Source organism: Schistocerca cancellata, chromosome 6, assembly GCF_023864275.1.
Source record: "Schistocerca cancellata isolate TAMUIC-IGC-003103 chromosome 6, iqSchCanc2.1, whole genome shotgun sequence".
NCBI classification, from domain to species: domain Eukaryota; kingdom Metazoa; phylum Arthropoda; class Insecta; order Orthoptera; family Acrididae; genus Schistocerca; species Schistocerca cancellata.
Window position 1 is genome coordinate 266,878,320 of NC_064631.1, and position 14,828 is coordinate 266,893,147.

The window sequence follows — 14,828 nt, forward strand, 5'->3', positions numbered from 1 at the left end:
GAAGTGGAACGCTGTCTTGATCTATCAAGTGAAACTACAGAAATAAAAACACACCTAATGTTAAGGGAGCGCAGATATACTTCTATCTTTTAATGATTGAGACAACTCGCGTTTCATATCCGTGACAACTCTCCCCTATTTCGTGATAATACAAAACGAGCTGCCCTTCTTTGAACTTTTCTCACGTTATCCGTTCATAGCCGGTAAGGATCCTATATGTGCAGTAATACTACAAAAAAGACGAAAAAGCGTACTATGTGCAGTCTTCTTAGTAATTCTGTTGCATATTCTAAAGTAATTAGTCTTTGGTTCATCTCTCCTATGACATTTCCTAAGTGATTTCAGTTCGTGCGTAGTGGTAAAATCAATGTATTTAGTTCAATCTCTCTCTTTTTATTTTTTTCAGATTGGTATGATGTTCCATGCGACACCACGAATTCCTCTCCTGTATCAGTCTTTGCGTCTCAGAGAAGCAGCGTACGTCTCAGTTATTTGCTGGATGTATTCCAATCTCTGTCTTCATCTACAGTTTTTATCCTCTATAGTTCTCTCTTTTATCGTGGACGCAGTTCCCTCATGTCTCAACAAATGTCTTGTCATGCTGGCCCTTCTTGTTACCGGTTTTGTCCATATACTCCTACGATCGCCGATTCTGCGGATAACCTCCCCACTCCTTACCTTTCAACTCCGCCTAATTCATCTGTTGCACTATAAGTCAGATACTTCGGTTCTCTTCCGTTCCGATTTTCCCTCAATTCATGTTTCACTACCAAACAATGCGTTTCTCCAAATGTACATTATCAAAAGTTTCTTCCTTAAATTGAAGCAGCTTGGAAGCTTGGCTAGGAATGCCCTTGTGTCCAGTGCTAGTCTGCTGTAGTTTCAATACGGAATATATGACTTCAAGTGTGTAAGCATTCCTAACTTCAGCTGTCTTCTTCATAACCTACCAGATGGTTATTATTAATGTGCAGCTTCTCACAGAAGCCCAGTGTCGGCTCCATCCGTCCTGGGTTATTTTATTTCCAAGGTGGCAAAATTCCTTAATTTCGGCTATTTCGAGATTCCTGATTTTGATATGAAGTTTGTCATTTTTCCTACCGCTCATTCTTTTTGTCTCTCTTCGATTTAATCTCAGTCCTTACTTTGTACTCATTGGACTGTTCATTCCACTCAACAGACCCTGTAATTCTCTTTCACTTTCAATGAGAACAGCAAATCATCAGCGAATCTCTTCATTGATATCCTTTCAACCTGTATTTCGGTCTCACTCTTGAACCTTTCTTTTATTGCCGTCATTGTTTCTTCGATGTTTAGATTGAATAGTAGGGACGAAAGACTACCTCCCTGTCTTACACTCTTTTTAGTCCGAGCACTTCTTTGATGGTCTTCCACTCTCATTATTCACTGTTGGCGCTTGTACATATTGTATATTACTCGTTTTGCCCTACATCTCATCCCTATTTGCCTCAGAATTTCAAACATTTTGACATTTTGACAATCAGGAATGCTTTTTCCCGGTCGACAAATTCTATGAACGTGGATGATGTTTTTAAGTCTTGCTTCCACTATCAATTGCAACGTCAGAACTGCCTCTCTAGTGCCTTCACTTTTCTTAAAGATGAACTGATCGTCATCTAACAATTCCGAAGTTTCTTTTCCCATTCTTAAATCTACAACCATTAAATCTGTGTTATTTAACTTACAACCGAAATTTAATGAAATTTATTAATATTCGTGGGAAGGACTTCCACACTATTTCTTTTTCGGGGCCAAGCGTGCTATCTTGTCGAAATTATTCTGCAATTCGTTCACATAGACCAGATAAACTGATAGGGCGACTGAGATGGTCTGTTAAATTCTTTAAATAATTACGAACAGCAGAAGGCCTATAACGTTACATTTGGAAACCTCAGATACCATTTCTGTTTGAGTAGATGATCTCCCATGATACTAGTCACTGTGATAGTTTTAACAGGTACTCACGAATCCAGTCGGACAACTAAGAGGATGTCAGACTGAATAGAAGCCATCTGTGATGCAAATTGTCAGTCGCCCTTTGGAAATCTGGAAATATAGTATCATCTTGAGATTACTTATCGTTAGCACTCATTATTTGTTGAGAATAAACAGCCAATTGTCTTTCACAAGAGCGACATTTTCTGAATCGGTGCTGGTTATGAGTCAACAGAGTCATTTTGTGCGTTGCGAAAGAAAAGAAAAATAAACAAATAAATAAATCCGGATAAGTGCGAGTAGGACTCACGCACCGAGGGTTCCGTACAAACTTTATTATTTATACAGACATTTCATTCATACCAGGAATTGAGTATCTAGACATTTCTTGATGGTTAACGATATCGATGCAGGCAAGATATACACCTACACATTCCCGAGAAAAGGGGACATTAACAGCACAGGCAGGCATTAGGATAGCAAATGAGAAAAAAATGAAATAATTTAATTTAAAATGACCAATTATGGACTTTTTTCCTTTGCATTTAGAGTGAGGCCTAGCTTCCTTGCAGATACTCTATAGGTTTTGATGAGCTAGTTTGTGAGCACGAAAATTTGTGACATAAATAGCCGTACCTCTTGATTCCATTCAGTTTGAAGCTTACGTTAATTACACCGCCAAAGACTGAAGACCCTAGAATACGTCACACACTTCAAATTGATGCTGCTACCTGATAAAAAGAGGTCATAAAAGATGGATAAATAGACAGACAGTTATTTAATAAACAACCCAAAAGAATTTTTTTCGTGTGCTATAATTCCGATTTAATAATTTTCTGACTTTTTTCTTTAGTTTTAATGTGAAATTTTGCTCCTTGTCAAATTTAATATATCTAGGTCGACGTGAAGTACCCTATAGGTTTTGATGAGTGCTTTTGCGAACATCCAAATATCCGACATAAATGGCACTATCTTTTGATCTTATTGACATAGAAGCTTCATTTTTTTTCTCCTTCAGGAGCCATAGACCTTAATACGTGATATAAATCTCAGCTTTTTGTTTCCACTCATTCCTAAGAAAATGGGTTTTTAACAGTGGCACAGAGAGGCAGAAGCACGGACAGACAGCAGACGCTACAAAGCGATGCTATAAGGGTTCTGTTTTTACCGTCTGAGGTACGGAACAACATAGACCGAGAAATCACCGAGAAAAAATGAAAGTTACTATGAAACTCATAAAATTTAATAATAATGCTTTGGAAGGTCCTGGAAACGACTGGTTTATGTTGATATCTGAACCTAGATGTGTCTTTGGCAGTTGGTTGAGGCAGTGGGGAGTGTTTGTGGAGACTAGGTCGTGGCTTGTAATCAATGTGGAACACCGGCCGTGGTGGTGGAAGTGGTAACCGGCCGTGGCCTGCGGTGAATCAGTGAGGCTGTGGTATCAAGTGTGCGCCCCCCGCTCTCTCCTCCGACAGCCCAAGTGCGATACGCCGCCACTCCAGGCCACTCCAGGCCGGCATATAAGCCGTGCCACCCGCCACTGCGGCACAGTCGACAACAGGTAGCTCACAGTACCGACACCACCACCATGAACCGTCACGTAGCTCTGCTCCTCTGCGCCTCCTTGGCGCTCGTCGCGGCCGCCGAGGTAAGCATCACTTCTCGTCGCAAGGGTCATGCCGCGTTTCTAGTGCACAGTCTTCAATTAGACACAGTCTTCCATAAGCGCCCACAATTCCTGATACACAGTTGTCCACAATGCTTTCAGGTAGCAAACGTACTTCAGGCGTACCACAAAGGAACTACTGTAGGACCTTTGTTTTCTAGTAAGATTATAAGTAGCCTGGTGGGTATGGCCCCATGCTGCCATTCTCCTACAATGATGTTCTGTGCGTGGGTCTCCAAATCTTAGAGATATCTCATTTTACCCTTTGTTAGACTGCTGTAGTTTCAATACGGAATATATGACTTCAAGTTTGTAAGCATTCCTAACTTCAGCTGTCTTCTTCATAACCTACCAGATTGTTATTATTGAAGTGCAGCTTCTCACCGAAGCCCAGTGTCGGCTGTGATTATCATACGGCACCGGCACTTGGTACATATCCTATTGCTTTAAAGTGGAACCGATTTACGCTGGAAAAAAAATTAGTTCCAATTTTTGCCACCAGGTTCAAATCTGGCACTGTGAATGCAAGAAGTATAGAAATGTTTCCATATGTAATGGATTAGGAACAGGATGTGGGCAGAAAATGTTAAACCAATAAGAAAGTAATAATGTTGACTTACACAAATTGTTGAATGTGAGCGCCGGAAACGTCGGCGAGATATTTTACAGGGCTAGGGTTGCACCTTGTGGGCAAATTCGAAACTATTTTTTTTCAGCATAAATAGGCTACACACTAATGCACTAGCATAATTACCACATCTCGTTGTCATACAATAATTACAGCTCACACAGAACCGTGAATAGTTTCACTTTAATCATAACCACCCAGCAGTTGAATATGTCCTAAGACAACTTATTTTTATTCAGTCAGTGAAACTGGCAGCGTCGTTTCCATCATGGTACCCAAAATTGCTTCCATATTCAGGTAGATTTCTATGTTGACCTGAATTTTACACCGTCATTAAAGACTTGTCCTTTGATTTTTCTTCGATTTTTGCTTCCATGTTTCCAAATGTGGATCTTTCACATTCACTGATAGGCATTCTGATTTGAGAACGTGCAGTAGCACGTAGATTTTGAGATTCCTGTGAACGCACTTGTTTTGTTGTTCTATTATGTATACTTGCACTTCCGCCGTAAGGAGTAGTTACCGACAATAGTGACGTAAGCTAAGACATAATTTGTTGTTATGGTATTCAATGCGAAGACTGATGTAGCTGTTCTCGTCTTCTCTCCTGCAGTCGCCTCTGCGATTAAAATATGTGATACTCCATGTTTCGACCTACAGAACTAGGGATTTGTTTTTCTTAATGACAACGACCAGTTCAGTACTCCTCATCCGGAATTCCTGGTGGGGAACTATTTGACCTCCACAATATTTTATCAAAGGGGCTACCATCATCAATAAACATTAGATTAAAACGGCATGTTCTCGGAAAATATAATAGCTGTAAACTCCCGTCCTTTTCAGCCAATCACAGTACCAACACACCAACTCCTTGTTGGCTTATGTAAGAAAAAAATGGTTCAAATGGCTCTGAGCACTATGGAGCTTAACTTCTGAGGTCATCAGTCCCCTATAACTTAGAACTACTTAAACCTAACTAACCTAAGAAAGTTACACACATCCATGCCCGGGGCAGGATTCGAACCTGTGACCGTAGCGGTCGCGCAGTTCCAGACTGTAGCGCCTAAAATCGCTCGGCCACCCCGGCCGGCGCTTATGTAAGATGGCAGCGTAAGTCATTCAGACTGTTGCTCCTGCAACTACATGGAAAAGTTGCTGTACTACTTCCGGAACCCTATGCTAGTCTGGCCTCTCTACGGATATGTATGTGTTGTGGTTGCACGAACCGTGCGGTGTCTGAATTGTGGAGAAGCACAAACACGACTGTCCACTCCACTCCCCCGCCTCCCGCCCCCTTTAATGGGTAGATGCGTGGAACGTGAGGGGTGGCATTGTTATCATGAAGCTCACATTTACCTTAAGAATGGCAGCGAATGTCTAATGTATGGATACTACCAAACACTTATGAAATGTATCGAAATGATCCCGTCGCCACTACTGAGAGCTAATTATTCACTTTAAACGTCAACCAAGGGACCTGTTCATAACTTTCTCACTTTTATAGTCTCCACAATGACAGTATGTGAAATGAATGTTCTCGTTGGGATGAGGGTGGTTGTGGAAATGAGAGAAAACTCTTTAAAAATGTATCGAACGACGTGAAATAATAATCATGAATTTATGATACGTCCTTGTATAGAATTCACTATGTGTCTAAAACTGTGTTTTGGATTCAGAATTTTTCTTCCGGCTGGTACAACGTGCAGAGATCAGGGAGTGTCAGTAGGGCTACATAACCTATAATTGCAACTCGACTAACATTTTCAATTACAGTAAGCACATTAGGTCATAGTAGCAATAGGTAACTTTGAATTTTTCCATACATCCAATAGGTAAATCACAACTCAAGGCGACGATGAAAAATATGTTTGTCGTCTAGGGAAATAAATTCATTTAGAAAAATCGGCATGTACGACAGACAGAGATAATGGACTACCCCACTGGCCACGGTTATTATTTATGGCTATGCTGTATACCCATTATACAGTTAATAAATACTTAGAAACAAATAAAATGTATTTGTGATAAGGCAAAATGAAAAGGGAGTCTCTAATTCGTTATTAATAAGTTACATTTGTAAAATAGAGGTCTGCAGCTGCTCATCCATGATGCCTTTTTGCCTATGGCAGTTGAAAATCTCTTTTAAGTTAAAATTTTCCACAAATGGTGAACTTTAGTGCAAAATTGCTGTAAAATGTCAGAAACAGGTTAAAAAACCTGACTGACCATTCCGAATGCACAATCAAAAACCATAAAGTAAAAGATTATGGAAAGCTCAGATGTACACAGAAACCAAAGACGACAGTGGGCTATCATTCTGAACAAAACGATTGACAACGAACACACAAAAGTAAAAAGGACCTTAGCGAAACTTGCCTCTTCTCTCAAAGCACATCACATTCAACAGATTCCATTTAGTTTTATGTACTATAGATCCACTTTTCGTAGAAAATGTTATTTTTGCAAACGTATTAAATTACAAACCGAGTAACTTTATCCAATATCATTCAGAATTGAAAATCTGTCATACGCTTTAGTGTTTTTAATTAAATGGATGACATATTTGAAAATCAGACCAAACACATTACTCTTTAACGTAAAACACTGGAAAAAATTAACATCTTCATAAATAGAAAAACTATGTAATACCTCTCTTAACGAGGAAACGCTAGGTGCTTGTAACATCTCTAGTGAAGTCTGTAAATTCTGAATGTATTTAGTCAAATTGCAGCGCCCTCGAGAAAGGTAGGCAACGAATATTAAGGGAATATTTCGCCTTATGAATCCACCAAAATAATTCTGAACAAGAAAAAGGGTTCAAATGGCTCTGAGCACTATGGGACTTAACATCTAAGGTCATCAGTCCCCTAGACTTAGAACTACTTAAACCTAAGGACATCATCATGCCCAAGGCAGGATTCGAACCTGCGACCATAGGAGCAGCGCGGTTCCAGACTGGAGCGCCTAGAACCGCTCGGACACCGCGGCCGGCTCTGAACAAAAAGCGATAAATTTAAAACCTACATACTTCTACATCGATGATTTTCCAAGAACAATGTAACTAGACCTAAACCTGCGAACCAACAGCTGATGAAGGAGCAGAGCCTCCTAAATACGCCGTAAATAATAAAAGAAGAAGAGGAACTTGAAATTTAGTAACTGTTTGCCATGGGTCTCTATTTATATTTAAAACAGAGTCACAGTAAGTGCCAGCACAGCATGTGTATATGTAAAACAACAGAGTTCTAGTTTGAAATATAAGTGACAGTATCAACGATCAATTTCCGCTGTCGGTTTTTGAGTTTCCTCTTCTTCTTCTCGTGCTATACCTAAGTTAGGTGACAAAGTTTTTGGGACGTGGTCTTTAATGACAGTTTCATATTTTGTACATATAAAATTAATCACGTAATTTAAGTACACACTAAGCAAACATTTATTGGATACACACATACCAATGCTAATTATGGTATATATGTCTTCAACAACTCATTAAGGAAGACTTCAAATATTTACTGAGTGAGGTGGAGCATTGGTAAGCTGCTAAGAACGTTTTCGTGAAGATGGTGGCTCCGGTTCGCTAACAGGCTCCCGAGTTACAGTTTAAAGCGATTGCCAGGATGGTACCTTTGGAAGGGTACGGGCGATACCGCCACTTTTATGCGGCAATACGAATTAGTGTGCATGCAATGTGTCCTCTGGTTACAGCGAGTGGTGTGCTGTGTTGCAGGAGAAGTACCCGGCCACGTTCGACAGCCTGGACCTGAAGGAGCTGCTGTCGGATGAAACTCGAGTCCAGGATGCGATGCACTGCCTGCTGGAAGAAGGAGACTCAGCGTGCAGACCCGCCGGGAAGGCGCTCAAGGGTGAGCCCCATCATATTCTACACTCCGCTACCCAGTAGGATGGTATAGCCCACACCACACCGAGCGTGGTGGCGCAGCGGTTAGCATACTGGACTCGCATTCGGGAGGACGACGGTTCAATCCAGCATCCGGCCATCCAGATTTAGGTTTTCTGTGATTTTCCTAAATAGTCCAGGCAAATGCCGGGATGGTTCCTTTGAAAGGGCACGGCCGACTTCGTTCCCCGTCCTTCCCTAATCCGATGAGACCGATGACCTCGCTGTTTGGTCTCTTCCCCCAAACAATGCAATCCAGTCCAATCCCACACCACAAGTTCACACACTCAAAATGAGACCCGTGCCATGAGTACAGTGAGTCTGTATTCAGTAATCGGGTAGCTCCAGATGGCAGTGACGGGGTCCCAATGGAGCAATGATGACTGGATTATGAGTGTTCCCTGAATTTAAACAAGTCTGCTTGGAAATATAAATGTGGGTTGGGATAAAGGTATAAGTCAGTCTGAAATTCCAGTCTACTGTGCGTGATACTGCAATAACTATATTATGCACAGTGAACAACCTCCGAGACCATACTCTGGTTCCATACAGGAAATTAATTCTTCTCCCAGATATATAGAGCTTATAGGTCTCCAGGGTAAAATTAGAAAAATCCTGTTTACTGCAGTACCAGTCAACTTTACCTATGAATGTACATTTGATTAGCTGTGCAGCGTATTTCCTTACCCTTTAACGCAACGCCAGGCCACCTTTATATCTTCTTCCTTAGTGAATAATCTGATATTATTTGTTTTACGTGGTTAGCAAGAAGAGAAAGCGGAATTTTCTAGATAGCGGGGTGGCGATAAAAATCGGCACAGTTAATGACAAGGAATAAGAAGTTGGTCCGTAACTAACAGAGTGATGTGTTGCTGTGGAAAGAAATAAACGTATATCAACACTAGTATTTGCGTTTGTGATGTTCTGTTATTCATTGCGTTTAATATTTGATCAGTGAAAGCATATATAGCATTTTCTTTGAAAAGCCTTTCTGAAAACCAAACTGACATTTTGTTAGTAGTTCATCTTTACAAATACATGTAATGCTACACTTGAATACATTTCTTTTTCAATAATTTTGAATAAAGATGTCAGAAGTGTGATTGGGCGGTAGTTGTTAGTATCAGATCCATCCCCTTTTTATGCAATGGTTTAACAATAGCATATTACACTCTATCGGAAAAAATTCCCTGTTTCAGTGAGCTACTACATATGTGCTGAGAATCCTACTTATTTGTTGGGAACAGGTTTTTAATACTCTGTTGGATATGCCATCAATTCCATATGAACTTTAACTTTTGAGTGAATTTAGTATTTTCCTAATTTCAGTGGGAGAGGTGGGTTGAATTTCAATTTTATCAAATTGCGTAGGTACTGCTTCTTCCATATCCTGCTTTGCAATTTCTAATGAATATCTGGGACCTATTTTCTCTACAACAGTTAAAAATGATTGTTAAAATATTTTCTACTTCTGATTCCCTGTTAACAAACGTTTCATTGTGTTTGATAGAAATACAGTCTTCCTGTGCTCTCAGTTGTCGTGTCCCCCTTTTCACAATATTCCAAATTGTTTTAATTTTATTACCAAATGTGCTAATCTCAGACATAATGCACATACTTCTGATCTTTTTAATAACGTTTCTTGATACAGTGCAATAGTTTTTGTATAGTTTTTCATTGTTTTGAGATCATTACTCCTCCTAGCTATAAGATACAGTTCCCTTTTCTGTTTACAAGATATTTTTATCCCTTTAGTAAGCCATGGCATTTTTACATGGATTCTTACAGTTATATTTCACTGTTTTCTGAGGAAACTGTTTTCAAATATACTCTCAAAAGTATCATGAAATAGGTTAAATTTTAAATTAGCATCATGTTCCCTGTACACATCAGTAGCTTTTATAACTTTTTATTGTGTTGAGATCATTACTCGTCCTAGCTATAAGATACAATTCCCTATTCTGTTTACAAGATATTTTTATCCCTTTATTATGCCATGGATTTTTTACATGGTTTCTTACAATTATATTTCACTGTTTTCTTAGGAAACTGTTTTCAAATATACTCTCAAAGGTATCATGAAATAGGTTAAATCGTTAATGGAACACACTACTTCGGAGGACTGTTTTGCATTACTGTATGGAGCTATATCATATATGGTAACTAGCTGTAATCATGATCAGACCATTCTTAACAGGAAAATTTTTTATTTAATTAAATTTACCTTGGTGTATGAGAAAGTTATCTATCAGTGTGCTGCTTTCCTGTACCACTCTAGTAGGAAAATCAATAGCTGATGTCAAATTAAAAGAACCAAGTAATACTTCAAGTTCGAGCTTTCTATCCGACTCTTTCAGAAAATCTACATTGAAATCACCACAAACAATAATTTGCTTTCCTTTGTCTGACAGGTAGTACAACAAATAATCCAAGTTTTTCAAAAATAATTGAAAATTTCCCAGTGGGGAAATGGCTACAATTATAAAATTGCCTTTATTTACTTTAAGCTCACATATACATGCTTCTGTGTTGTTGCTCTACAGAAAATTCTTTAGTTTCCAGCTTTTTCACACTATGACTGATTTTAACATATACGGCATCTCCTCCTCTCTCCATAGTATCTCTACTTACATGTGCTGAAAGCTTATATTCACCTAAATTTACCATTTTCATACCTGTAACGATATGCTGTTCAGACAGGCGTAGTAAATCTATTCCACTTTCCGTTTCTAAATCTTCTATACAAACAAGAAGCTCATCCACTGTGTTTTTTAAATCCCTGATATCTGATGCCATATATTAATATTATTTTTTACTGTGTTTTTATGTGAATCTTGTGACATACCAACATTATTTTTCACTGTACTGTTATGAGAATCTTGTGATTTTTCACATCTCTAGTACCTGCCTGTTTGAGCTTTTCATGAAGCTTGATTTCAATCAACCTAGGATGATTGTATATTGATCTTAGCCTAAAAAAGTAATCCCATGAGTTCGGGTGCCCCCACTTAAAGATTTTGCTATCATCCCAGCCAGTTTACCCTCTCCTTTCCTACTGAGATGCAGGCCATGTCTTGTGAAGTCCCACCTACCCATACCATCAACAGGAACCAAACCTATGCTTGACAAAGTAGCCGCCCGAAGCAGCTGATCTAGCTTCATATTGACATTCCTGACAGAGCTGTTCAATTGGGGCCCGTGATACCGTATGATAGCAGGAACCAAGACAACATTTGTATGGTTCGTTGCAGATGCTATTTTCACTACGTCACACTTAATATTGTTGCCCTGATCCCTATCAATACTGTTTCCCGCTCCACCCACTACCACAACATGATCCTGCTTTGTAAAATCTTTGCACAATAATGCTACATTCTCTATCACTTGGCTACGACATGCACTGGGCTTGAAAATACTTGTGACGTGGTACCTGTCACCTAATTTTTACTGCAAAATCTGGTCCACACGCTTACCATGGCTACTACCTAACAACAGAACTTTCCTCCTTCTTTCTACTTTTTTTGCAACAGTTGGTTTCCTAGTGAAAGTCTCTTGAGTGCTGAATACACTTTCATCTACTTAAGACTCTTCCTTAGCTGACTGAGGTAGCAAGGCAAATCTGTTGCTTGTGCAAATGATGAAACTGTCTGATACTGTTCTCTTTCTGTGGCCCCTGTTCCTTGCTATCACTTCCCACCTTCCTGTTCCGCTATTTTCCTATACCTTGAACATAATCTGCAATACCATGGAAGACACCCATTTACTTCCCCAGTTCCCATGGCACTATATTCACCCGAATGCAACCATCTGCCACAACAGATGCACAGAACCCCATAACTGAATTTCCTATGGCAGCTCAAACTCTTCTTGCTCATGGTTGTTTACGATATTTTTAACAAAATTTGTCTAGGCAGTAACAATAATATTCAATTAACTACAGATCACAAAAGCCACTAATACACGTGTATACTATTAATAAATCAACGTAATGAAGTTAAACTAACGTTAAATATCAAAACTTGCATACCTGAAGAAATTAGGTTTATGATCGTGTATGCACAATAAGTTCTTTCCCCGTTTTTAAAGGAAATAAAAGATAGAAATTGAAACCTTTAATTCCCCAAGTAGATACGGATCTACTAAATATATGTGTAATGAAAACAACCTAATTTCTTCACTTAATACTTAATGTAGTACATCTTAAAATTCTGCCCGTAATCATGTTGTTTTGAAACATTCATACGTCCTCGTAACAAAGTTAACCTCTAAAACATGGTCCACTATTTACTTCATCAATATTCCATTATGTTATTGACTTGATGTTTCCCCATAAGAAGACGTAGCAGCTTGGTTGGTACCTAAGTTTTCCTTTAATGGCGTAGTTTCTTCCGCAGTATACTCAATTAGCCAAATGGCTATGTTTGAAAAAGCCTGGGACCTGTCATTCATCTTATGTTGTTGGCTACAGCCTTGATACTTCAGACCTGATGTCAACCGACACGTTTTAAATCTGGGAATGTGATTATGTGACAGAACTGTAGAGACGACGCAGTAATATTTCCAGAAAAATTAAGGAGTAGTTGTGTTTTGACGCCTGAGGACCCTAGCCACTATGTCAACAATTTACGCACTGCTCACCCCAATCTACACATTCTAAACAGGCCGCCATCACGAAGCACAACACAATTCTAAGATTTTAAAAGTATTTTCCTTTGCAGAGGTGCTGCCCGAAATAGTGCGTACAGACTGCGCCAAGTGCACTGAGACACAGCACAAGAAGATAGGAGTTTTCTTCGGAGAGGTTTCGCGCCGCCACCCAGACCTCATGAAGAAGCTGCTGGACAAGTACGACCCATCTGGAGAATACAGGAAGAAGTACGCCAAGTCCTGGGCCGAGTACAGCATCCAACACTAATCCTCATCATCCCTTGTAACTCTTATATTCAATAAATCTATCACCTACCCTATAATGTAAAAGACCATTTCGACCTACCCACAAACAGGGAATTCCTGGAACTCCTAAACTCGTTTGTTCTGTGAATACAGGAACGATCTGCTTTCATCTCAGTGATGAAGCAACATTTCATTTTAAAATCAGCGTCATTTGCACTTATGGGTCTCAAAAAGCAGAAGTCAATCGTTCAGCATGAAAGAGACTAGCCATAAGTGCTTTGTTTAATTTTTTGATGACAAGGTGTACCACATATTCATTTTGGGGACACATCAAGTAACTGGAAAGGTAGTCATGGAGTGCCACAGCCGTAGATTTTTCAACAAATTCAAGAAGACACCAGTGATTTCTTATGCGATCAACAGGCACTCTGAAACTTCCTGGCTGATTAAACCTATGTGCTGGACCGAGACTCCAACTCGGGACCTTTGCTTTTCGCGGGCAAGTGCTCTACCAGCTGAGCAGCCCAAGCACGAATCACGCCCGCCCTCACAGCTTTACTTCTGCCAGTACCTCGTCTCCTACTTACCAAATTTTACAGAAGCTCTCCTGCGAACCTTGCAGATCTAACACTACTGAAAGAATGGATATTGCGGAGACATGGCTTAGCCACAGCTTGGAGGATGTTTGCAGAATAAGATTTTCACTCTGCAGCGGAGTGTGCGCTGATACGAAACTTCCTGACAGATTAAAACTGTGTGTCGGACCCAGACTCTAACTAGGGACCATTGCCTTTCGCGGGCAAGTGTTCTACCAACTGAGCTACCCAAGCACGTCTCACGCCCCTTCCTCACGTTAGGAGGCGAGGTACTGGCAGAAATAAAGCTGTGAGGACGCGGCGTGAGTCGTGCTTGTGTAGCCCAGTTGGCTGGACCACGCATTTGACCGAGTTGACCACCATTCCCTGCACGCTGTCTTAGCGAAGACGGGACTGTCCTCAATATCGGCAGGTGTGGTTCTCCGTCTCATCCACGGAGCCCCTTCCACAGTTCTCGACAATGGCTACCACTCACCACCGTTCACTATAGAGCGCTCAGTGCGACAAGGATGCCCCTGTCAGCCTTTCTCTTCGCTGTCGCCCTCGAGAACGCACTTCATGGTCTACGACATCGGTTGGAGGGCATTCGCTTCCACGATGTACATTTTAAATGTTGAGCCTATACGGAAGATGTAGTATTCTTGGCGAGTTCCGCAGAAGATACATGTACGGCGATCGCGTGGTTTCATCAGTACGGAGAGGTGGCCGGGAGCCGCATCAACCTGCGAAAGTCGCAGTACATGGATGTGGTCAGAGGTCTGCAAACGAGTACGCCAGTTCCCATTACCAAAGTCCCGGCGATGAAGTGTTTGGGAGTGACCTTCCATGGGAACGTGCAGCCTACAGCAGCATACACTTATCGCAGACTACTTAATGTGATCCACACGCAAGTTCGCCTCCATAACTTTCGAACACTTGACTTGATCATGCGGGTTCATTTTGTCAACGTGTACCTCGCTCCGAAACTTAATCATTACACAAACGTTCTCCCGATGGCTGCTACGGTCGCTGTCAAGTTCCAGGCGGCCTTCGATAATTTCGTCAGCCGGGGTAGGGTGTTCAAGAACCGTTACGACACGCTAACGTTGCCCACACACGCAGGCTGCATTGGAGTGATAAACGTGCACAACAGGGCGCGCGCTCTCTTCCTGCGGACGATGCATCGCCTACGTACTTCGGACGAGGCTA

At 40.7% G+C, this 14,828-nt stretch overlaps 1 protein-coding gene across 1 annotated transcript; it reads left to right on the top strand.

The window, feature by feature from the left end:
* The first annotated feature begins 3,520 nt into the window (after positions 1-3,520).
* LOC126088281 (allergen Tha p 1-like) lies at positions 3,521-13,066 on the top strand. Its single transcript, XM_049906410.1, has 3 exons — positions 3,521-3,607; positions 7,981-8,116; positions 12,870-13,066. Exons 1-3 carry the CDS (start codon positions 3,548-3,550, stop codon positions 13,064-13,066), a joined length of 393 nt encoding a protein of 130 aa, XP_049762367.1. The 5' UTR covers positions 3,521-3,547.
* The last annotated feature ends 1,762 nt before the right edge of the window (positions 13,067-14,828 follow it).